At 39.7% G+C, this 25469-nt stretch overlaps 1 protein-coding gene and 1 long non-coding RNA gene across 6 annotated transcripts in view; one reads left to right on the top strand and one right to left on the bottom strand.

Annotated features, from left to right (window-relative positions):
- RALA (RAS like proto-oncogene A) overlaps positions 1-10774 on the top strand; it is a 72584-nt gene extending 61810 nt beyond the window's left edge. For all 5 annotated transcript variants that reach the window (XM_082473660.1, XM_082473661.1, XM_082473657.1 and 2 more), the window contains one exon: positions 8813-10774. In XM_082473660.1, coding sequence (XP_082329786.1) covers positions 8813-8935 — 123 coding nt within the window. In that variant the 3' untranslated portion in view covers positions 8936-10774. The remainder of the gene's footprint in view (positions 1-8812) is intronic.
- Positions 1-25469, bottom strand: part of LOC309666289 — a 157736-nt gene that overhangs the window by 29179 nt on the left and 103088 nt on the right. The window lies entirely within an intron of this gene.

Genomic DNA, 25469 nt, shown 5'->3' with positions numbered 1-25469 from the left:
TCCCACCAACAGAGTGTGAGGAAACCCTTTCCCCACTACTTGTCAGTACCAATTAAAGGAGCCTTTAAATGTCGCCAACAAGATGGGGAAATCATTTCTTTTGTGTTTCCTGATTACTACTGAGGCTGGGCATCTTGTAGTTGATTCATTGGCCGTTTGTAGATCTTCTGGGAACGCTGAAATTACTTTCTCCTGCCCATTGATCTAATGGGGGGTTTATCTTTTTGATTCATAAGCCTGCTTTATATTAAGGACATTAACCCTTTGTCCACTATATCCGTTGTGGACAGTGTCTCCTAATGCATACCATATCTTTTTTTATCTTTTTTTTTTTAATGTATAGTTGATTTACAATATCATGTTAGTTTCAGGTGTACAGCAGAATGATTCAGTTATACACATGTATATTCTTTTCCAGATTCTTCTCCCTTATGGGTTATTCCAAAATATTGAGTATAGTTCCCTGTGCTATACAGTAGGTCCTTGTTAGTGGTCTTTTTTTTTTTTCCTAAAAAAGAAATAGAAATTTTTATTCGAGCCAAATTTGAGGATTATAACTGCATAGAGCATCTCAGAAAGCTCTGAGCACTGTTCCCGCTTATCTATTTTATGTATAGTAGTGTGTATATGTTAATCCCAATCTCCTAATTTATCTGTCTGTCACCCCTTCCCCTTTGGTAACCATAAGTTTGTTTTCTATGTCTGTGAGTTTCTTTTTTGGAAATAAATTCATTTGTATCTTTCTTTTTTTTTTTAGATTCCACATAGAAGTGATATTATATTTATGTTTCTCTGTCTGGCTTACTTCACTTAGTATGATAATCTCTAGGTCCATCCATGTTGCTGCACATGGCATTCTTTCATTCTTTTTTATGGCTGAGTAATATTCCTCTGTGTGTGTGTGTACACATACATATCACATCTTCTTTATCCATTCGTCTGTCAATGTACATTTAGGTTGCCTCCATGACTTGGCTGTTGTAAATGGTGCTGCAGTGAACATTGGGGTGCACGTACCTTTTTGAATTATGGTTTTCTCCAGATATGTACCCAGAAGTAGGATTACAGGATCATATGGTAACTCTGTTTTTAGTTTCTTAAGGAACCTCCATACTCTTCTCCATAGTAGCTGCACCAATTTATATTCCCACCAACAGTGTAGGAGGGTTCCCTTTTCTCCACACCCTCTCCAGCATTTATTGTTTGTAGACTTTTTGATGATGGCCATTCTGACTGGTGTGAGGTGATACTTCATTGTAGTTTTGATTTGCATTTCTCTAATAATTAGCGGTGTTGAGCTTCTTTTCATGTGATGTGCCCATTGGCCGTCTGTATGTCTTCTTTGGAGAAATGTGTATTTAGATCTTCTGCCCATTTTTTCATTGGGTTGTTTGTTTTTGATACTGAGTCACATGAGCTGTTTGTAAATTTTAGAGATTAATCCCCTGTTGGTCACATGGTTTGCAGTTATTTTTCTCCCATTCTGTGGGTTGTCTTTTCATTTTGCTTATGGTTTCCTTTGCTGTGCAAAAGTTTTTGAGTTTAATTAGGTCCCATTTGTTTATTTTTGTTTTTATTTCCATTACTCTAGGAGACAGATCCAAAAAGATATTGCTGCAATTTATGTCAAAGAGTGTTCTGTCTAGGTTTTCCTCTAGGAGTTGTATAGTATCCAGTCTTACATTTAGATCTTTAATCAGTTTTGAGTTTATTTTTGTGTATGGTGATAAAGAATGTTCTAATTGTATTCTTTTACATGTAGCTGCCCAGTTTTCCCAGCACCACTTATTGAAGAGACTGTCTTTTCTCCATCGTATAGTCTTGCCTCCTTTGTTGTAGATAAACCCACGCACCTATGGTCAATTTATCTCTGGGCTTTCTATCCTGTTTCATTGATCTATATTTCTGTTTTGATTACTGTAGCTCTGTAGTATAGTCTGAAGTCAGGAAGCCTGATTCCTCCAGTTCCATTTTTCTTCCTCAAGATTGCTTTGACTATCAGGGTCTTTTGTGTTTCCATACAAATTAAAAAATTTTTTGTTCTAGTTCCGTGAAAAATGCCATTGGTAATTTGATAGAGATTGAACTGAATCTGTAGATTGCCTTGGGTAGTGTAGTCATTTTGACAATATTGATTCTTCTGAGCCAAAAACACATTATATCTTTACATCTGTTTGTGTTGTCTTCAGTTTCTTTTATCAGCATCTTATAGTTTTTGGAGTACAGGTCTTTTGCCTCCTTAGGTAGTTGTATTCCTAGGTATTTTATTCTTTTTGATGCGATGGTAAATGGGATTGTTTCTTTAATTTCTCTTTCTGATCTTTCGTTGTTAGTGTATAGAAATGCAACAGATTTCTGTGTATTAATTTTGTATCCTGCAACTTTACCGAATTCACTGATGAGCTCTTGTAGTTTTCTGGTAACATCTTCAGGATTTTCTATGTATAGTATCATGTCATCTGCAAATAATGACAGTTTTAATTCTTCTTTTCCTATTTGGATCCCTTTTCTCATTCTTGTCTGATTGCCAGGGCTAGGACTTCCAAAACTATGTTGAATAAAAGTGGTGAGAGGGGACATCTTTGTTTTTTTCCTGATCTTAGAGAAAATGCTTTCAGCTTTTCACCGTTGAGTATGATGTTAGCTGTGGGTTTGTTATATACAGCCTTTATTATGTTGAGGTATGTTCCCTCTGTGCCCAGTTCCTGGAGAGTTTTTATCATAAATGGGTGCTGAATTTTATCAAAAGTTTTTTCTGCATCTATTGAGATGGTCATATGGTTTTTATTCAATTTGTTGATGTGGTATATCACCCTGATTGATTTGCTCCATAATACCATGTCTTATTTATTTATTTACTTAGGCTGCGTTGGGTCTTTGTTGCTGCATGTGGGCTTTCTCTAGTTGCAGCGAGCGGGGGCCACTGTTCGTTGTGGTACGCAGGCCTCTCACTGCGGTGGCTTCTCTTGTTGTGGCGTGTGGGCTCAGTAGTTGTGGCTCGCAGGCTCTAGAGCGCAGGCTCAGTAGTTGTGGCGCACGGGCTTAGTTGCCCTGCGGCATGTGGGATCTTCCTGGACCAGGGCTCGAACCTGTGTCTCCTGCATTGTCAGGCAGATTCTTAACCACCGTGCCACCATGCAAGTCCCCATACCATGTCTTTTAACTTTGCTGATTTTTACCTTTTGCCATGGAAAAAACATTAAAGATTATGTTGTCAAATTTGTCAGTGTTTTTCCTTTGAGACTTCTGGGTTCTGTGGCTTCATTAGAAAAGCTCTCCCATCCTAAACTTAAAAAATACCTAGGGCTTCCCTGGTGATGCAGTGGTTAAGAAGCCGCCTGCCAATGCAGGGGACACGGGTTCAAGCCCTGGCCCGGGAAGATCCCACATGCCGCGGAGCAGCTAAGCCCGTGCACCACAACTACTGAGCCCGCGTGCCACAACTGTTGAAGCTTGCGCACCTAGAGCCCGCGCTCCGCAACATGAGAAGCCCACGCTCCGCAACAAAGAGTAGCCCCTGCTCGCTGCAACTAGAGAAAGCCCGTGCAAGCAACGAAGACCCAACACAGCCAAAAATAAAAGTAAAAAACAAAAAACTTAACGTATAATTTTTGCTTCCTTTTTGTGTTGGCCTTTATACTAGATCTTTAATCCTTTTGAAAATTTAGTATTGTCTGTGTTGTGAACTAGGGGCTGTTAAGTACTTAAAAGGAAGAAACTGGTGAAGGCAAAGGTTTACAATTAAAGCTAACTGCCTGTGATGCTTTAAGAGAGATGTTGGTCATTTCTAATAATTTTTATATGTTTTTTCAACTGTAAGTATTCTGAGCTAATAAGCATTTTGAGTCTGTGTCTGTCTAGTTTTGTTTCACTTTCATTTACGTGAGAACAGGGATTTCCTGTGATCTCTATTCTGGAATTAGAAGAGTCAAGTTCTGTACATGCCAAGGGGGGGAAATGGGGGGAAGGGAAAGAAGGGGACAGGAGGAAGGAGGGTGGGAGGAAATGAGGGCGAGAAGAAATTTTGAAAGTGTATTTTTAAACAGTTGGAAGAAGCTCTGTACTTTTGGGATTATCATTTGTCTGAGTTTATCAAAACCAATTCTTCATTCTTACTCCTAATTACTTATTTCCTTCCACTTGGCATTTGAAACAAGGCCTCCTTTACCTTAATTCATTAAGTTAGCTGATGTAAAGTTTAAAAGTTTCCCATTGGGTTTGCTAGTTAAGATGACCTTGGTGGTTTCCAATAGGGATTCGTTTGCAGTTTATTGCAGATACTCATCTAAAATTAGAAATCCCATCTTCTGATATCCATTCTGCAGTGATGTATTCACATCAGAAAGCAGTACTGGGAGTTTTCTGCTAATCACACGTAGTTAGTTTGGAGGCTTCCTGCCCCGGCTGGTCAGCTGTGGACTTGAAGCAGAGGTGTTCCAAAATCCCCAGTCTCCAGGCCGTCAAGCTGCAGAAAGTGGGGCAAGAATTCATGGGGTTTGAACTGTCACCCACGTGTTTCAGTACATTGCATTCTTTCTGAGCTTTTATGCTCAGTCTTCCCCTTCTTTAATTATCCGTGTCCTTTCCTGTTGGTCCTGCATCCATTTAACTCAACCCATTAGTCTGATAGTCCTTGTTTTCTTTTTTCTTTTAATTTTTATTTTATATTGGAGTGTAGTTGATTAACTACATTGTGTTAGTGTCGGGTGTACAGCAACGTGATTCAGTTATAGATATGCATGCATCTATTCTTTTTCCAATTCCTTTGCCATGTAGCTTATCATAGAGTATCGAGCAGAGTTCCCTGTGCTATACAGAGGTCCTTGTTGGTTATCTGTTTTAAATGTAGCAGTGTGTACATGTCAATCCCAAACTCCCAGTCTATCCCTCTCCCCACCCTTCCCCACTGGTAACCATAAGTTCATCCTCTAAGTCTGTGAGTCTGTTTCTTTTGCAAATAAGTTCATTTGTATCATTTTTTTAGATTCCACATTAAGCGATATCATGTGATATTTGTCTTTCCCTGTCTGACTTAGTATAATCATCTCCAGGTCCATGCATGTTGCTGCAAATGGCACTATTTCATTCTTCTTAATGGCTGAGTAATATTCCATTGTCATGTACCAAATCTTTATCCATTCATCTGCTGATGGACATTTAGGTTGCTTCCATGTCTTGGGTATTGTAAACAGTGCTGCAGTGAACATTGGGGTGCATGTATCCTTTCGAACCATGTTTTTCTCTGGATATATGCCCAGGAGTGGGATTGGTGGATCATATGGTACCTCTATTTGTAGTTTCTTAAGGAACCACCATACTGTTCTCCATAGTAGCTGCACCAATTTACATTCCCACCAACAGTGTAGGAGAGTTCCCTATCTCCACACCCTCTCTAGCATTTGTTGTTTGTAGATTTTTTGATGATGGCCATTCTGACTGGTGTGAGGTGATACCTCAATGTAGTTTTGATTTCCATTTCTCTAATAATTAGCAATGTTGAGCATCTTTTCATGTGCTTTTTAGCCATCTGTATGTCTTCTTTGGAGAAATGTCTATTTAGGTCTTCTGCCCATTTTTTCATTGGGTTGTTTTTTTGATATTGAGTCACATGAGCTGTTTGTAAATTTTAGAGATTAATCCCGTTGGTCACATGGTTTGCAATTATTTTCTCCCATTCTGTGGGTTGTCTTTTATTGTGTTTATGGTTTCTTTCGCTGTGCAAAAGCTTTTAAGTTTAATCAGGCCCCATTTATTTATTTTTGTTTTTATTTCCATTACTCTAGGAGATGGATGGAAAAAGACAATGCTGCGATTTAAGTCAGAGTGTTCTGCCTAGGTTTTCCTCTAGGAGTTGTATAGTATCTGGTCTTGCATTTAGGTCTTTAATCCATTTTGAGTTTATTTTTGTGTATGGTGATAAAGAATGTTTTAATTGCTTTCTTTTACATGTAGCTGTCCAGTTTCACCATTTATTGAAGAGACTGTCTTTTCTTAATTGTATAGTCTTGCCTTCTTTGTCATAGATTAATTGACCATAGGTGTGTGGGTTTATTTCTGGGCTTTCTATCCTGTTCCATTGATCTATATTTCTGTTTTTGTGCCAGTACTATACTGTTTTGATTACTGTAGCTTTGTAGTATAGTCTGAAGTCAGGGAGTGTGATTCCTCCAGCTCCATTTTTCTTCCTCACGATTGCTTTGGCAATTCGGGGTCTTTTGTGTCTCCGTACAGATTTTAAGATTTTTTTGTTCTAGTTCTGTGAAAAATGACCTTGGTAATTTGATAGAGGTTGCATTGAATCTGTAGATTGCCTTGGGTAGTACAGTCATTTTGATAATATTGATGCTTCCAATCCAAGAAAAATGATATCTTTCCATCTGTTTGTGTCCTCTTTGATTTCGTTCATCAGCCTCTTACAGTTGTGGTCTTTTGCCTACTTAGGTTTATTCCTAGGTATTTTATTCTTTTTGACGTGATGGTAAATGGGTTTCTTTAATTTCTCTTTCTGATTTGTCGTTGTTAGTGTATAGAAATTGCAGAAAGTGCAGCAGATTTCTGTGTATTAATTTTGTATCCTGCAACTTTACTGAACACTGATGAGCTCTAGTAATTTTCTGTAGCATCTTTAGGATTTTCTATGTGTAGTATCATGTCATCTGCAAACAATGATACTTCTTCTTTTCCAATTTGGATTCCCTTTCTTTTTCTTCTCTGATTGCTGTGGCTAGGACTTCCAAAACTATGTTGAAAAAAAATGGCAAGAGTGGGTATCCTTGTCTCATTCCTGATCTTAGAGGAAATGCTTTCAGCTTTTCACCATTGAGTATGATGTTAGCTGTGGGTTTGTCATATACCACCTTTATTATGTTGAGGTATGTTCCCTCTAGGCCCACTTTCTGGAGAGTTTTTATCATAAATCGGTGTTGCAGACAAAGCTTTTGATCAGATTCATCTATTGAGATGATCATATGGTTTTTATTCTTTAGTTTGTTAATATGGTGTATCACACTGATTGATTTGCAGATATTGTAGAATCGTTGCATCCCTGGGATAAATCCCACTTGATTATGGTATATGATCCTTTTTAAGGTATTGTTGGATTTAGTTTGCTGAGTATTTTGTTGAGGATTTTTTCATCTATGTTCATCAGTGATATTGGCCTGTAATTTTTTTGGTGATATCTTTGTCTGGTTTTGATATCAGGGTGATGATGGCCTCATAGAATGAGTTTGGGAGTGTTCCTTCCTCTGCAACTTTTTGGAATGCTTTCAGAAGGATAGGTGTTAACGCTTCTCTAAATGTTGGATAGAATTTGCCTGTGAAGCCATCTGGTCCTGTACTTTTTTGTGGGGAGTTTTTTCATCACAGTTTCAATTTCAGTACTTGTGAGTGGTCTGTTCATATTTTCTGTTTCTTCCTGGTTCAGTCTTGGGAGATTGTACCTTTCTAGGCATTTGTCCATTTTTTCTAGGTTGTCCATTTTACTGGCATATAGTTGCTTGTAGTAGTCTCTTACAATCCTTTGTATTTCTGTGGTATCAGTTGTAACTTCTCCTTTTTCATCTCTAATTTTATTGATTTGAACCCTCTCCCTCTTTTTCCTGATGAGTCTGGCTAAAGGTTTATCAATTTTGTTTATCTTTTCAAAGAACCAGCTTTTAGTTTCATTGATCTTTTCTGTTGTTGTTTTTTGTTTCTATTTATTTCTGCTCTGATCTTTATGATTTCTTTCCTTCTACTAACTGGGTTTTGTTTGTTTTTCTTTCTCTAGTTGCTTTAAGTGTAAGATTAGGTTGAGATTTTTCTATATTTTGTATACAAGATATATTTTGTTATTGCTACATGCTTTCGTTTTATTTGTCTTTAGGTATTTTTTGCTTTCCTCTTTGATTTCTTCAGTGATCCATTGGTTGTTTTAGTAGCATATTGTTTAGCCTCCACGTGTTTCTGTTATTTTATAGTTTTTTTCTTGTAGTTGATTTCTAAGCATTGTGGTCAGAAAAGATGCTTGATATGATTTCAGTTTTCTTGAATTTGTTTGTTTTTAGTCTTATCAAGTTTTATTCTAGAAGTAATCATTTTTTAAATCCAGAATGCAAAAGTGTGACCCATAGAAGTTATTCATCCACTCATCATCGACACACTCATGACTATTTGTGTACAGTGTGAGTCCACATCCTTCTAGGCCCTTCTCAGTGTGTACTCAGACATTTGTTATTGATATTGAACTTTTGAATTGTTACAGTAGTAATTTTTAAATTATTATGCTAATATCTCCCATTATTTGCCAACTTCTAGACATCAAACAAGAATTGATAAATCCTCAAATATAGTGCAACAGACAAAATTGTTTTCTAGTGCCTGGTATCAGAACGATAAAGGAAGCAGTCATTTTCCACAGCTGTTTTTTAAAACAGGGCTGAAGAAAACCAGGTTATTAAATGTAAATTTTACTTTAAAATTTAATTGATAAAATACATTTACTGATTATAAATTACTCAAGTGTAATCCATTGAGTTTTGTATCTTTGGAGCTAGCCTCACTTGTAGTGCTTTTTTCATTTTTATCTTGAAATTTCAGATGGAAAGATTACGTTATATTATGTAAACACATTTTACCAAATTCATTTTTCCCATTTTCTCAATATACTTGGAGAAGCAGGCTTTAGTTAGGTGCTTTCCTCTCTCTGTACTCCCCAAACAAGAGCTCCTAAATATTCATATAACATTCCCAAGGTTTACTGTTGTGATTCAGAGAAATTCCAGGCACATATGATCTACTTGGTTTATTTATCCTATTTTCTTCTTTCTAGGTATTTTTTGATTTAATGAGGGAAATTCGAGCCAGAAAGATGGAAGACAGCAAAGAAAAGAATGGGAAAAAGAAGAGGAAAAGTTTAGCCAAGAGAATAAGAGAAAGATGCTGCATTTTATAATCAAAGCCCAAACTCCTTTCTTATCTTGACCATACTAAGAAATATAATTTATAAGCTTTGCCACTGAAGGCTCAATTGACTGAAATTACTTTAACATTTTGGAAATTGTTATGTATGTCTAAAAGCATGAATTGGAACTGCACTGAAAGTCAAATTCACTTAAAAAAGAAATTAATGTGGCTTCATCAAGAAGCAAAGTTCAACTTATTTCGTAACTGCCTACATGTATCACAGTCCTGAATGTAGCGCGGGCACTTGTGCTTTGCTGGCAGTCTTTCTTGAACTATCAAGAGGTGAGATGGGGGTGGGCAACGGGAGGAAAGGCTACTTCCTCTGGTTTATTATAAAGCTTAAATTTTATATCATTTTAAAATGTCTTGGTCTTCTACTGCCTTGACAAATGACAATTGTGAACATGATAGTTAAACTGTACCACTTTTTTTTAACCATTGTTATGCAAAATATAGAAGAAAAAGTTACTGGCATGATTGTTGCATATAGTTCAATTGAGAGTAATTCATCTGTGAACCTGCATTAACTACCCGGTGATTAACTTAGAAAAGTGGTGTAAACTTGTACATGGAAATTTTTTAATATGCCTTAATTTAGAAACCTAAAGATACCCACTTACATCATTCTGGGTGTGTCCTCGCTCTGCCATGGGCCCATTGCCCATGTGTCCTGGTGAGAGAATATATGTCAGGATGGAGGACAACTTTTGTATAGAAGATTCTCAAGAAATTACTGGTAGGAGTCTGTCCAAATTTAAACTGTGTGCCATACTCTGGTTCTTGAAAGTAAGGTTCCAGAGCTTCTTGATTGCTTTTAATTAAGTGTAAGGTAGTTTAAAATGAAGGACCAGTGTCTACTTGTAAGATAATTTTAGACTATGAGCATTCAGTACCAGTTATGTCTCAGTGAACCCTCTTTCTTTAAGATGCTGGTCCCTGGAAATCCCTTTCTGCAAGTGGTGAGCTTGTGTTAAGATTCTGATCTCCTTGGAGCAGGGCACAGGAAAAGCGTGGACAGTGCTAACGCGTTTTGCACTAGAACACTTCGGAAAAGTCGTGCTCGCCATCTGTTAACTTCTAAATTTGTATTCCCGAGGTTACAGTTTGTACGGGAGTTAGTGGGATTATTTGTAGGCTGTGTTCGTAATGAAGAACACTGTTTCTACGTTTTCCTGAAGTTAACATCGAACAACCAAACCAAACCCGAGGATAGTGCAGAAAACATGTCTGGCACCAAACAGTAGGCTGTGTCCCCACTGTATGGCGTGCCCGCTGGAGGGCCATAATTTCAATGGGAAATTTACCACTGTCAGATTTTTCTTTTCTTTGTAATGGGACTAGGACAGTTTGAGTCAACAAAGTTTTTCTTTCTTTTTGCTCAGTCCTAATTTCAGCAAGTCAAAGATGTGTTCAGGCATTCCAGGTGACAGATGTGTACGTAAAGTTAACAAAAATAGGCTATTTAGGAACTGAACTCTTTAGATATTACATCCAGCTTGTCATATTAAATATTTGTCCTTAAAGGGTTTGAGATGTACATCTTTCATATTTTTCATAGGCTGTGCCATGTGCAGAATTAAAGTTACCAATGTAAGCACGGCCCCGTGGGCCCAGCAATCTCCGTGTGTACTTGTTGCAGTCTCATTTAACCAGGGGTCCTAACCACTAACATTGTGACTTTGCTTTAAGACCTTTCCTCTCCTGGGTACTGAGGTGCTATGAAGCCAAATGACAAAGATGCATCACATGTCTTAGGCTGATGCCACTACCCGACTGGTTTATTTGCAATTTGAGCCATTTAAAGACCAATAAACTTTCTTTTTTTAAATGTTTGTGGTGTTACTTGATGTTTACAATATAACATGTAAAATTCAGATTTATCAACCTGGGCATCCTTACCAGAGACTTGACTACAACGAAATCTTTTGAGCCATTAGTTGAGGGACTTCTGTGTGAGAAGAATTCTGTGCCAGATTTCCTCAGTCAGGATCACCATTGCTCAGGTTTAATCAAGGCTCAGAAATGCAGGAGCCCCACGTGCAGAATTGCACGGAAGACACTCTCTTCTGCTGTCGCGAAAGTCACAAATGTATACACTACTTTTAGAATACTACTCCACTCCAGAGTGGGTAGGTGGCAGCTTTATATTCATTTTCTAAATCAGAATGATCTCCAGGGATGCTTGAATTTCCAAATTGTGGCAGGAGAAACCACCCCCCTACCGTTTCATCACACTTCGGGCCATTCTCTCTCATCTGATGTCTGCTGGGAAATAGTGGCCTATTAATCATCACACAGCCTGTGGGTTAGAAACGATCTGGCCCAACACTGAACACAACCCCTCAAAATCCAATTCATTTTAATTTCCTACTTAACTCATAAGCAGTGCCACAACGAACACATTTAAGTTCTAAATGGCATCATTTTAATCTCACTGTGTGGACCCATTTTTAACACCAATAATGGGCATGATGTTAAATGTTAGGTACCAAACAAAGCTTAGATTGTCTCAAAGTGAATCGGAATGTCATTTTCAAAATTCTGTGACAAGGATGTAAAAAAATTCGGCAACCTCATCTAACTGCCCTAAGAGTAAAACTATTTACCAAAACTTCCTCTAAAGTTTTCAAAGTAATCCTTTTTATTTAATCCAGTGTTAGAGCAGATTCACCTGGCTGCCCACACAGGCGGGGAAGATAGCTCATGAAGTCCTAAGGGTTGACATGGGCTAAGGAGTCTGAATTGCACCTGAAGCTAATGGAGAACCAAAGTCCCCTTTAGCAAATTACTTTGGAATTGAAGAGTGGCAGGTCAATGGAGGTCTTCCTTCATGCCCTTAGTTTTTGATAGGTTTTTACGGACCACCTACTGTGGGCACTGCTGGGAATACAACAGATGGAAGGACAGACATGAGTTTGGGACAAGTACAGACATTCACACTGAAGAAAGTACCTATGTGTTCCATGCATAAGGAAAGGAAAAGAAGTTTTTAAAGAATTAGAGATTAGGTCTAGGTCTCCTTACACAGGGCTAGACTCCCTACTTGTTATGTTTGTAAATTCATATAGTAGCAAACACACAGTGTATTCTATATGCGCTGTGCACGGCTTGCAGGATCTTAGTTCCCTGACCAGGGATCAAACCTGGGCCCCCTGTAGTGGAAGCACAGAGCCCTAACCACTGGACTGCCAGGGAATTCCCTATTTTTTTTTTTTATAAATTTATTTATTTATTATTTATTTTTGGCTGTGTTGGGTCTTCGTTTCTGTGCGAGGGCTTTCTCTAGTTGTGGCAAGTGGGGGCCAATCTTCATCGCGGTGCGCGGGCCTCTCACTATCGTGGCCTCTTGTTGCAGAGCACAGGCTCCAGACACGCAGGCTCAGTAGTTGTGGCTCACGGGCCCAGTTGCTCCGCGGCATGTGGGATCTTCCCAGACCAGGGCTCGAACCCGTGTCCCCTGCATTGGCAGGCAGATTCTCAACCACTGCACCACCAGGGAAGCCCTCCCTATATTTTTTAACCTAATATTAACCCTGTGAGGTAGGTGCTGTCCTTAGCCCCTATTTTGCAGATGGAAAAACTGAGGCATAGAGCTGTTGAATAACTTGCCCAGGGCCACAAAGCTGGTAAAATTATTAACTGGGATTGGAAGCAAAGAAGTCTGGCTCCCGAGTCCATGCTCTGAATCACCGCACAGAGGAGTAGAGTGGAGACTAGAATTAATTATTCAGTGGCCCGTACTATTGTGGGAAACATCCAGGATTCCCCCAAGGCTGCAGCCACCTAGTCAGTGATTGCCTTCAGAGTTTGCAGAGGTTGCTATGAACAGAAGAGGCCTCTTGCGCTTACAGCCTGGTTGCTAAGAGAAAGATCAAGTGCGGGAAGGAAAACCTTGTGCAGAGCTCAGCTCTGGAGTCAGCCTTAACAGTGCTTTTTCCATAACATCAGTAAAGAGGCAGCATTCTTTGGCAGGCCAGAAACCTTCATCCCGTATTTCTTTAACTGCAAAATAATTTCCCAGTCCTTTGCTCAAGCAGCCCTGAGTGCAGCTGTTGTGGACAACTGCCTATAGACAGGAGGTGGGCGGGGAGGGACATTCAGCCGTCTGTATTCTCAGTCCCTACAGAAGCACCATTTCTGGGGAGAGAGAGGGGCCCAGAGAGCATCTAACGTCTGTTTAAGGGAAGCCTTGACAGTCCAGTGGTTAGGACTCCACACTTCACTGCTGAGGGCACGGGTTCGATCCCTGGTCGGGGAACTAAGATCCCTCCAGCCGCGCGGCCAAAAAATAAAATCTGTTGAAGAGAGGTCCTGAGACCCGTGATAACTTGCACAACTAATCTGACAGAAAAACAAGATCACTTTTATCAAAAGCCCCAAGGAAAGCAAACAACTGAAGCATTTAGGTGCTCACAAGCTCCTAGCAGTTAGAAAATGCTCCTAAGGGCAAAATGTTTGCAACAGCCAAAAAGTAAGAGTCAAGCCTTGTTGAATTGGAAGAGAAAGGAGCAGGTATGAGAGCTAACTTCTCCTGGGCCTTTGCTGGGAGAGGGCTTCTCTACGGAGGAAGTGCAAGGAATTGCAGGTATCGCCCTGAGTGTTGCACCATCACGTGCCAAATCTGTTTGTTGTTTATGGACTGACTGATCTTTGTGAAGGACGCCGATTCGGTGGAAAGCTACTTAGATGGTTTTCCTGGACCCCAGAAGTCGGCTTAGAGGGGACCTTAGAATTCGCTTTGAACTTAGTCTCCATGCCTCCTTAGTCTCCTCCAGTCAATGACAATTCCTAATAAGTAGGGATGGACCGAAAGCGTGTGGGTACACACCCTGTGACATACAAGGCACTCACTCAATAAGTGTGACTCTCACCAGCAACATGTCTAAATCCCACTCCTGTTCAAGGCCCACCTCAGATATCCCTCCTCTTTGCAGTTGGTAGACAGTTGGGATACAAAATAGTGGGTGGGTCTTATAGTCAAAAGATATGCGGTTGTTGGCCAAGGTGAGGGGAAAAACACATTCTGGGGGGGCAATATGGCAGGATCTACTCAAATATAAAAAGCACATACCTCAATATTCACAAAATTCCCTTTCTCTCTCTCTCTCTAAGAAAACAATTGCACATGTGCCCAGAGTCACGCATAAGGTGGGTCACTGTAGCATTATTTACTAAGGAACGCTGAGAACTACCTAAATGTCTAGGAACTGAGGAATGGCTAAATAAACCTAACATAGTCAGACCATCAATGCTATACAGCAGTTCAAAGGAACAGACTAGAGATATTTATCAGCACAGAGAGATCTCTACAATATTCTTGGGTCAAAAATGCATCTTGCACCATGATACAAACATTACAACTTTTTTATAAAACCCATATACAAACAACACCATATACATGCTCTGAGTTTATCTTGAGAAAGCTATTTTTTTTTAAAATCTGGATGGATATACCTGAAATACGTAATAATGGTTACCCAGGAGAGGATGGTGAAAAGGGAAAGGATTTGAGGGTTTAAACTTTATCTATCTTTATCTTCATTTTTAAATGAAGAATGCAATCATGTATTATGCACATAATTGAAATTAATTTTCTTAAATATATGATTACATGTAGCCAAAAAAGGCCGTATAACTAGAATATATGGAGAATTCTCAAAACTCAACATTAAACAAAAAAACAATTAGAAAATGGACAAAAGACATAAACAGATATTTCACTAAATGGCAAATAAACACATGAAAAGATGTTCATCATCACTAGCCATTAGGGAAATGCAAATTAAATACACTATCAAGAGAGTTAGAAGACAAATCGCCCACCAAGAGAAAATATTTGCAAAAGACACACCTGTTAGAGGACTGTTATCCAAAATATGCAAAGAACTCTGCAATCTCAACAATAAGAAAATAAGCCAATTTTAAAAATGGGCCAAAGACCCTAACAGACACTTCACCAAAGAAGATTAACAGATGACAGGGACTTCCCTGGTGGTCCAGTGGCAAAGAATCCGCCTTCCAATGCAGGTGACGCGGGTTCGATCCCTGTTCGGAGAAATAAGATCCCACATGCCGCGGGGCAACTAAGCCCACGCACCACAACTACTGAGCTCGCATGCCTCAATGAGAGAGCCCGCGTGCCGCAAACTACAGAGCCCACGTGCCCGGGAGCCTGTGTGCCACAACTATGGAGCCCACGTGCCCCGGAGCCCGTGTGCCGCAACTACGGAGCCCACGTGCCCTGGAGCCTGTGCACCACAACTAGAGAGAGAGCCCACATGCCACCAATAGAGAGAAGGCTGTGCACAGCAACAAAGACCAGATGCAGCCAAAAAACTAAAGAAAATAAATAAAGAAAAATTTAAAAATTTATATGTAAATTCAAGGGATTCAGAATAGCCAAAACAGTCTTGAAAAAAAAAAGTCCTGATTTCAAAACTTACTACAAAGCTAGAGTAATCAAGTCTGTGGTATTGGCATAAGAACAGACAAACAGATCAACAGAATAGAATTGAGAGTCCAAAAACAAATCCTCACATTTATAGTCAATTCCTCTTGGACAAGGGTGCCAAGACAATACAATGGGAAAGAACAGTTTTTCAACAAAATGGTTCTGGGACAACTGGATAGCCACAAATAAGAGAATGAAATTGTATTCCTTCTTCATACCATATACAAAAATTAACTCAAAATGGATCACTGACCTAAAATGTGAGAACTAAACTACAAAATTCTTAGAAGAAAAGAGAAGTAAATCTATAACCTTAGATTAGGCAAAGCCTTCTACGCTATAACACACACACCAAAAAAAAAAAAAGAGAAAAAAAATTGAACTTCATCAAAATTTAAAACTTTTGTGCTTCAGAGAATACCATCAAGAAAGCATAAATACAACCCACAGAATGGAAGAAAATATTTGCAAATAATATATCTGATAAGGAACTTGCATCTAGACTATATTTTTAAAAACTCAACAATAAAAGACAAATAACCCAATTTAAAATGGACAGAAGATCCAAAAACATTTTTTTCCTAAAAAAAAAAAAAAAAAAATGCAAATAGCCAATAAGCATATGAAAAGATGCTCAGAGACAGAATCAAGATGGTGGATTAGGACATGGAGCTCACCTCCTCCCACAAATACATCAGAAACACATCTACAGGGGCTTCCCTGATGGCGCAGTGGTTAAGAATCCAGCTGCCAGTGCAGGGGACACGGGTTCGAGCCCTGGCCCGGGAAGATCCCACATGCCGCGGAGCAGATAAGCCTGTGCACCACAACTACTGAGCCTGCGCTCTAGAGCCCGTGAGCCACAACTACTGAAGCCCGTGCACCTGGAGCCTGTGCTCCGCAACCAGAGAAGCCACTGCAATGAGAAGGGCTATGAAGAGTAGCCCCCTGCTCACTGCAACTGAAGAAAAGCCCGTGCGCAGCAATGAAGACCCAATGCAGCCAAAAATAAATAAAAATCTTTTTAAAAATTAAAAAACAAATTAGAAAAAAAACAACACATCTACATGTGGAACAATTCTCACAGAATAGCTACTTAACACTGGCAGCATATCTCAGACACCCAAAAGTGCAAGCAATCTCCACATAAGGGGTGGGATGAAAGAAAAAAAAAGAAAAGGAAATCAGGACAGGATCTGCACCCCTGGGAGGGAGCTGTGAAAGAGGAAATGTTCCTGCACCCTGGGAAGGCCCTTCACTGGAAGGGAAATCAGCCAGGATAGAAAGGGAGCTTCCGAGGCTGGAAGGAGAGTGCAACAGCTGGTTTGCGGCAGGCAGAGGAGAGCGAGACCTGCACAAAGGGTCTGTGCCACCTGTCTGCACTCCCCAGCCTGACACTCACATCAGCTGGTGCATGCAGGGGCGGGATGCTGAAACTCTGGCTTCAGAGGACAGACCCAGGGAGAGGACAGGGTTGGCTGCATGGAAACAGCCTGAAGGGGCTAGAGCATGGCACAGGCCGCAACTGGTGGCTTAGGTGGAAGAAGACCAGGCCCACCACAGAAGCGAAGCACCATTGTTAAGGGGCACACGAAGGGAGGGGCGGGGCCCTCCATAGCAGCCTATGTCTCAGCGTGCTCTCAGCTGGCATGGTGCCACCTCTACGAGCTTTGGGATCAGTCAATCACCAGGGGCTGGCCCACACATGGAGGCGGGGCTGAAATCAGAGCTGAGGGGCCGCATGACTTAGGAAGCAGGGCTGAAATCTGAGCCCTCTCGCCACAGCATGCCATCCATGGATTTATGCCACCACCAGCAGCTTTGTAAGCTCAGTGCGTGTGGGACAGCCAAGTGGACCATGGGTGTTTCCTCGGCTGGGACGGGTCTGGCCTCAGCAGCTGTGGGCTCTGTGGACACACACACTTGGAGGCTGGGCTGGGTGCTGGGCTGCTTCCACAGCTCCCACAGCAAATCCAGGTGCGTGACTCCTGTGGTCCTGATACCTGACTTCATGGGATCTGCGCCTACAGATCAGTGCTGGTGGCTTTGGGAACACAGCACCTGAGGGACACCCAGGCCAACTGCCTGCATCCCCACAGTAGAGGTGAGGCCGAGGGCAGTGCAAACAACAGTGTCCTGTGTGAGTCCACACAACAGGTGTCAGGTGACAGCACAGAAAATACTCCTGGGTGGAAATCTCCAGCGGAGGAATCCTTGGGGCTCCTGTCCCAGCAGGAGCACTCCAATCCTTCCTGCCTCAAACCGAAGCTCAGAAACAGATGTGGAGGCTTCTACTCCAACAGCTGGGAAGCAGACCCTGCCCCTGACAGGGCTGTGACAACCACAGAGCAAAGAGGAGGACTTGCTCAATAGCCAGTGCAGGCTGTGGTCATCAAAACACCAGTCAAACCCCCTATCAAGGGGATAATGGCCAGCACACACTGAGGAAAGACGCAGCAGACGCCCCTACTAAAAACAGCCCTCGCACCAAAAATATTAGACTCACGGAGGCCACACAGGGACACTCCCACATATAAACAGCACTTTAAGACCACAGTAGATCACTGTTTCTCCTAAATTCATAGAGTCAGAAAAATATAAGTAAAATGAAGAAGCAGAGGAACCACTCCCAACTAAAAGATCACGAGAATTCTCCTGAAAGAACAATGAAACAGAACTATTCAGTCTAATAGATACTGAGTTCAAAAGGGAGATAATGAAAATACTGAAGTAATTAAGAAATGTTACCAGTAGAAATGCAGATTACTGTAGGAACTAGAAAATATAAAGAGTAGCTAAGAAAAATTAGAAAACTCATTTGCCAAGACAAAAGCTAAGCTAAAGGCAATGAATAGCAGATTGAATAATGCAGAAGAATAAATAAGTGATCTGGAAAATAAAATAATGGAAATAAACCAATCAGAACAGCAGAAAGAAAGACAAATGAAAGCAATATAAGAGTCCTGTGGGATAATATAAAGCGTGTCAATCTATGTATAATAGGGGGCCCAGAAGGAGAAGAAAGAGAAAAGGGGATCAAAAATGTATTTGAAGAAATTATGGCTGAAAACTTCCCTAACCTAAAGAAAGAAACAGATATCCAAGCACAGGAAGGACAGAGGGTCTCAAATAAGATGAACCCAAACAGACCTACACCAAGGCATATTGTAATTAAAATGGCAAAAGTTAAAGAGAGGATTCTAAAGGCAACAAGAGAAGAAGAGTTAATTACAAGGGAACCCTCATAAGGACATCAGCTGATTTCTTTACAGAAACGTTGCAGGCCAGAAGGGAGTGGTAAGACATATTCAAAGTCCTAAAAGGGAAAAATATGCAACCTAGGATACTCTACACAGCAAGAATATAATTTAGAATAGGGGAGAGAAAGAATTTCTCAGACAAGCAAAAACTAAAGAAACACAGCAGTACTAAACCTACCCTAAAAGAAATACTGAAAGGTCTTCTCTAAATAGAAAAGCAGCAAGAATCTATGGGAAAGAGAAAATCACAATTGGAAACTAAATCACTCAAATAAGACAGTACACAAATTAAAAAAATAAAAATAAAAATATTTTTGTGAAAGCAGTGATAACCACAATGAACAGCGAAAGGATGAACATGAAGATGTAAAAGAGGACATCAGAATCATAAAACATCGGAGAGGAGAATAAGAAAATGTAGATTTTGGTTTTTTAGAATCTGTTTGAGCCTATATGACTCTCAGTCTAAAGCAAGTAGCCATAGGAAGGGATTAACATACTTGAGAAACACGGTAACCACAAATCAAAAACATACAATAGAGTCACAAAAATCAAAAAGAACACAAGCATAATACAAAAGAAAACTATCAAGCCGCAATAGGAGAAACAAAATGAAAAAGAAAGGAACACAGAAACAATACAAAATCAACTGGAAAACAGGTTTAAAATGGCAATAAATACATATCTATCAATAATTACCTTAAATGTTAATGGACTACATGCTCCAGTCAAAAGACAGAGTGGCAGATTGGATGAAAAACAAGAGCCTACAGTAGGCTGCCTACAAGAGACTCCTTCTCTGTTTCATTGTCCTTCTTTATCTTTCTTTGTGGTCTTTGTTTTAAAGTCTATTTTGTCTGATATGAGTATTGCTACACCCACTTTGTCATTTCCATCTGCATGAAATACCTTTTTCCATCTCCTCTCTTTCAAACTATGTGTGTCCTTTGACCATACATATGTATATGTATGGCTGAATCACTTTCCTGTGCACCTGAAACTAACAGAACATTATAAATCAACTATACTCCAATATAAAATAAAGATTTTTTAAAAAAGCAAAAATAAACAAATGGGACTTAAACTTATAAGCTTTTGCACAGCAAAGGAAACCATAAAGAAGGTGAAAAGACAACCTACAGACAGGAAAAAAATATTTGCAAATGAAGCAACCAACAAGGGATTAATCACCAAAATATACAAATAGCTCATGCAGCTCAATACCAAAAAAACAGCTAACCCAATCCAAAAAAAAAAAAAGGGCAGAAGACCTAAATAGACATTTCTCCAAAGAAGACAGACAGACGGCCTAATAGTCACATGAAAAGATGCTCAACATCACAAATTAACAGAGAAATGCAAATCAAAACTACAATGAGGTACCACTTCACACCAGTCAGAATGGCCATCATTAAAAAGTCTACAAACAACAAATGCTGGAGAGGGTGTGGAGAAAAGGAAACCCTCCTGCACTGTTGGTGGAAATGTAAATTGGTGCAGCCACTGTGGAAAACAGTATGGAGGGTCCTCAAGAAAACTAAAAATAGAGTTGCCATATGATCCAGCAATCCCACTCCTGAGCATATCTCCAGACAAAACTATAATTCAAAAAGATACATGCCCCCCAACGTTCATAGTAGCACTATTTACAAGAGCCAAGACATGGAAACAACCTTAATGTCCCTGGACAGATGAATGGTAAAGAAGATGTGGTATATGTATATACAATGGAGTATTACTCAGCCATAAAAAAGAATGAAATAATGCCATTTGCAGCAACATGGATGGACCTGAAGATTATCATACTAACTGAAATCAGAAAGAGAAAGACAAATATATATGATATCACTCATATGTGCAATCTAAAATATGACACACACAGAGATTGGTTCAAGATGGCAGAGTAGAAGGACATGCTCTCACACCCTCTTTCAAGAACACCGGAATCACAACTAACTGCTGAACAATCATCGACAGGAAGACACTGGAACTCACCAAAAAAGATACCCCACATGCAAAGACAAAGGAGAAGCCGCAGTGAGACGGTAGGAGGGGCGCAATCACAATAAAATCAAATCCCATAACGCTGGGTGGGTGACTCACAAACTGGAGAACACTTATACCACAGAACTCCACCCACTGGAGTGAAGGTTCTGAGCCACACGTCAGGCTTCGCAAACTGGGGGCCTGGCAACGGGAGGAGGAATTTCTAGAGAATCAGACTTTGAAGGCTAGTGGGATTTGATTGCAGGACTTCGGCAGGACTGGGGGAAACAGAGACTCCACTCTTGCAGGGCACACAAAAAGTAGTGTGTATGCATCGGGACCCAGGGTAAGGAGCAGTGGCCCGAGAGGAGACTGAACCAGACCTACCTGCTAGTGTTGGAGGGTCTCCTGCAGAGGCAGGGGGCAGCTGTGGCTCACCAAGGGACAAGGACACTGGCAGCAGAAGTTCTGGGAAGTACTCCTTGGCGTGAGCCCTCCCAGAATGCGCCATTAGCCCCACCAAAGAGCACAGGTAGGCTCCAGTGTTGGGTTGCCTCAGGCCAAACAACCAACAGGGAGGGAACCCAGCCCCACCCATCAGCAGACAAGTGGATTAAAGTTTTACTGAGCTCTGTCCACCAGAGCAACAGTCAGCTCTACCCTCCACCAGTCCCTCCCATCAGGAAACTTCCACAAGCCTCTTAGATAGCTTCATCCACCAGAGGGCAGACAGCAGAAGCAAGAAAAACCACAATCCTGCAGCCTGTGGAACAAAACCCACATGCACAGAAAGACAGACATGATGAAGAGGCAGAGGGCTATGTACCAGATGAAGGAACAAGAAAAAACCCCAGAAAAACAACTAAATAAAGTGGAGATAGGCAACCTTCCAGAAAAAGAATTCAGAATAATGATAGTGAAGATGATCCAGGACCTCAGAAAAAGAATGGAGTCATGGCTCAAGAAGATGCAAGAAATGTTTAACAAAGACCTAGAAGAATTAAAGAACAAACAAACAGAGATGCACAATGCAATAACTGAAATGAAAACTACACTAGAAGGAATCAGTAGCAGAATAACTGAGGCAGAAGAACGGATAAGTGACCTGGAAGACAGAACTGTGGAATTCACTGCTATGGAACAGAATAAAGAAAAAAGAATGAAAAGAAATGAAGACAGCCTAAGAGACCTCAGGACAACATTAAATGCAACAACACTCGCATTATACGGGTCCCAGAAGGAGAAGAGAGAGAGAAAGGACCAGAGAAAATATTTGAAGAGATTATAGACGAAAACTTCCCTAACATGGGAAAGGAAATAGCCACCCAAGTCCAGGAAGCACAGAGAGTCCAATACAGGATAAACCCAAGGAGAAACACACCGATACACATAGTAATCAAACTGGCAAAAATTAAAGACAAAGAAAAATTATTGAAAGCAGCAAGGGAAAAATGACAAATAACATACAAGGGAACTCCCATAAGGTTAACAGCTGATTTCTCAGCAGAAATTCTACAAACCAGAAGGGAGTGGCATGATATACTTAAAGTGATGAAAGGGAAGAACCTACAACCAAGATTACTCTACCCGGCAAGGATCTCATTTAGATTTGATGGAGAAATCAAAAGCTTTATAGACAAGCAAAAGCTAAGAGAATTCAGCACCACCAAACCAGCTCTACAACAAATGCTAAAGGAACTTCTCTAAGTGGGAAACACAAGAGAAGAAAAGGACCTACAAAAACAAACCCAAAACAATTAAGAAAATGGTCATAGGAATATACATATTGATAATTACCTTAAACGTGAATGGATTAAATGCTCCAACCAAAAGACACAGGCTTGCTGAATGGATACAAAAACAAGACCCATATATATGCTGTCTACAAGAGACACACTTCAGACCTAGGGACATATACAAACTGAAAGTGAGGGGATGGAAAAAGATATTCCATGCAAATGGAAATCAAAAGAAAGCTGGAGTAGCTATACTCATATCAGATAAAATAGACTTTAAAATAAAGAATGTTACAAGAGACAAGGAAGGACACTAAGTAATGATCAAGGGATCAATCCAAGAAGAAGATATAACAATTGTAAATATATATGCACCCAACATAGGAGCACCTCAATACATAAGGCAACTGCTAACAGCTATAAAAGAGGAAATCGATGGTAACACAATAATAGTGGGGGACTTTAACACCTCACTTACACCAATGGACAGATCATCCAAAATGAAAATAAGGAAACAGAAGCTTTAAATGACACAATAGGCCAGATAGATTTAATTGATATTTATAGGACATTCCATCCAAAAACAGCAGATTACACTTTCTTCTCAAGTGCGCACGGAACATTCTCCAGGATAGATCACATCTTAGGTCACAAATCAAGCCTCAGTAAATTTAAGAAAACTGAAATCATATCAAGCATCTTTTCTGACCACAATGCTATGAGATTAGAAATGAATTACAGGGAAAAAACGTAAAAAACACAAACACATGGAGGCTGAACAATACGTTATTAAACAACCAAGAGATCACTAAAGAAATCAAAGAGGAAATCAAAAACTACCTAGAGACAAATGACAATGAAAACACGATGATCCAAAACCTATGGGATACAGCAAAAGCAGTTCTAAGAGGGAAGTTTAGAGCTATACAAGCCTACCTCAAGAAACAAGAAAAATCTCAAATAAACAATCTAACCTTACACCTAAAGGAACTACAGAAAGAACAACAAACAAAACCAAAGTCAGCAGAAGGAAAGAAATCATAAAGATCAGAGCAGAAATAAATGAAATAGAAACAAAGAAAACAATAGCAAAGATCAATAAAACTAAAAGCTGGTTCTTTGAGAAGATAAACAAAATTGATAAACCATTAGCCAGACTCATCAAGAAAAAGAGGGAGAGGACTCAAATCAATAAAATTAGAAATGAAAAAGGAGAAGTTACAACAGACACCGCAGAAATACAAAGCATCCTAAGAGACTACTACAAGCAACTCTATGCCAATAAAATGGACAACCTGGAAGAAACGGATAAATTCACAGAAAGGTATAACCTTCCAAGACTGAACCAGGAAGAAACAGAAAATATGAACACACCAATCACAAGTAATGAAATTGAAACTGTGATTAAAAATCTTCCAACAAACAGAAGTCCAGGATTAGAGAAAAGCTAACACCCATCCTTCTCAAACTCTTCCCAAAAATTGCAGAGGAAGGAACACTCCCAAACTCATTCTATGAGGCCACCATCACCCTGATACCAAAACCAGACAAAGACACCACAAAAAAAGAAAATTACAGACCAATATCACTGATGAATATAGATGCAAAAATCCTCAACAAAATACTAGCAAACAGAATCCAAGAACACATTAAAAGGGTCATACACCATGATCAAGTGGGATTTATCCCAGAGATGCAAGGATTCTTCAATATGCACAAAACCAATGTGATACACTGTATTAACAAACTGAAGAATAAAAACCATATGATCATCTCAATAGATGCAGAAAAAGCTTCTGACAAGATTCAACACCCATTTACGATAAAAACTCTCCAGAAAGTGGGCATAGAGGGAACCTACCTCAACATAATAAAGGCCATATACGAGAAACCCACAGCCAACATCATTCTCAATGGTGAAAAACTGAAAGCATTTCCTCTAAGATCAGGAACAAGACAAGGATGTCCACTCTCACCACTACTATTCAACATAGTTTTGGAAGTCTTAGCCACGGCAATCAGAGAAGAAAAAGAAATAAAAGGAATACAAATTGGAAAAGAGGAAGTAAAACTGTCACTGTTTGCAGATGACATGATACTATACATAGAGAATCCTAAAGATGCCACCAGAAAACTACTAGAGCTAATCAATGAATTTGGTAAAGTTGCAGGATACAAAATTAATGCACAGAAATCTCTTGCATTCCTATACACTAATGATGAAAAATCTGAAAGAGAAATTAAGGAAACACTCCCATTTACCATTACAACAAAAAGAATAAAATACCTAGGAATAAACCTACCTAGGGAGACAAAAGACCTGTATGCAGAAAACTGTAAGAAACTGATGAAAGAAATTAAAGATGATACCAACAGATGGAGAGATATACATGTTGGATTGGACTGGAAGAATTAATATTGTGAAAATAACTTGGGTTGGAATAATCAATATTGTGAAAATGTTCTTGGATTGGAAGAATCAATATTGTGAAAATGACTATACTACCCAAAGCAATCTACAGATTCAATGCAATCCCTATCAAATTACCAATGGCATTTTTTACAGAACTAGAACAAAAAATCTTAAAATTTGTACGGAGACACAAAAGACCCCGAATAGCCAAAGCAGTCTTGAGGGAAAAAAACGGAGCTGGAGGAATCAGACTCCCTGACTTCAGACTATACTACAAAGCTACAGTAATCAAGATAATATGGTACTGGCACAAAAACAGAAATATAGATCAATGGAACAGGATAGAAAGCCCAGAGATAAACCCACGCACCTATGGCTAACTAATCTATGACAAAGGAGGCAAGGATATAAAATGGAGAAAAGACAGTCTCTTCAGTAAGTGGTGCTGGGAAAACTGGACAGCTACATGTAAAAGAATGAAATTACAACACTCCCTAACACCATACACAAAAATAAACTCAAAATGTATCAGAGACCTAAATGTAAGACCGGGCACTATAAAACTCTTAGAGGAAAACATAGGAAGAACACTCTTTGACATAAATCACAGCAAGATATTTTTTGATCCACCTTCTAGAGTAATGGAAATAAAAACAAAAATAAACAAATGGGACCTA

The sequence above is a fragment of the Balaenoptera physalus genome (genome assembly GCF_965194825.1).
Source record: "Balaenoptera physalus genome assembly, chromosome: 8".
NCBI lineage: Eukaryota > Metazoa > Chordata > Mammalia > Artiodactyla > Balaenopteridae > Balaenoptera > Balaenoptera physalus.
This window is presented reverse-complemented; position numbering and strand designations above follow the sequence as displayed.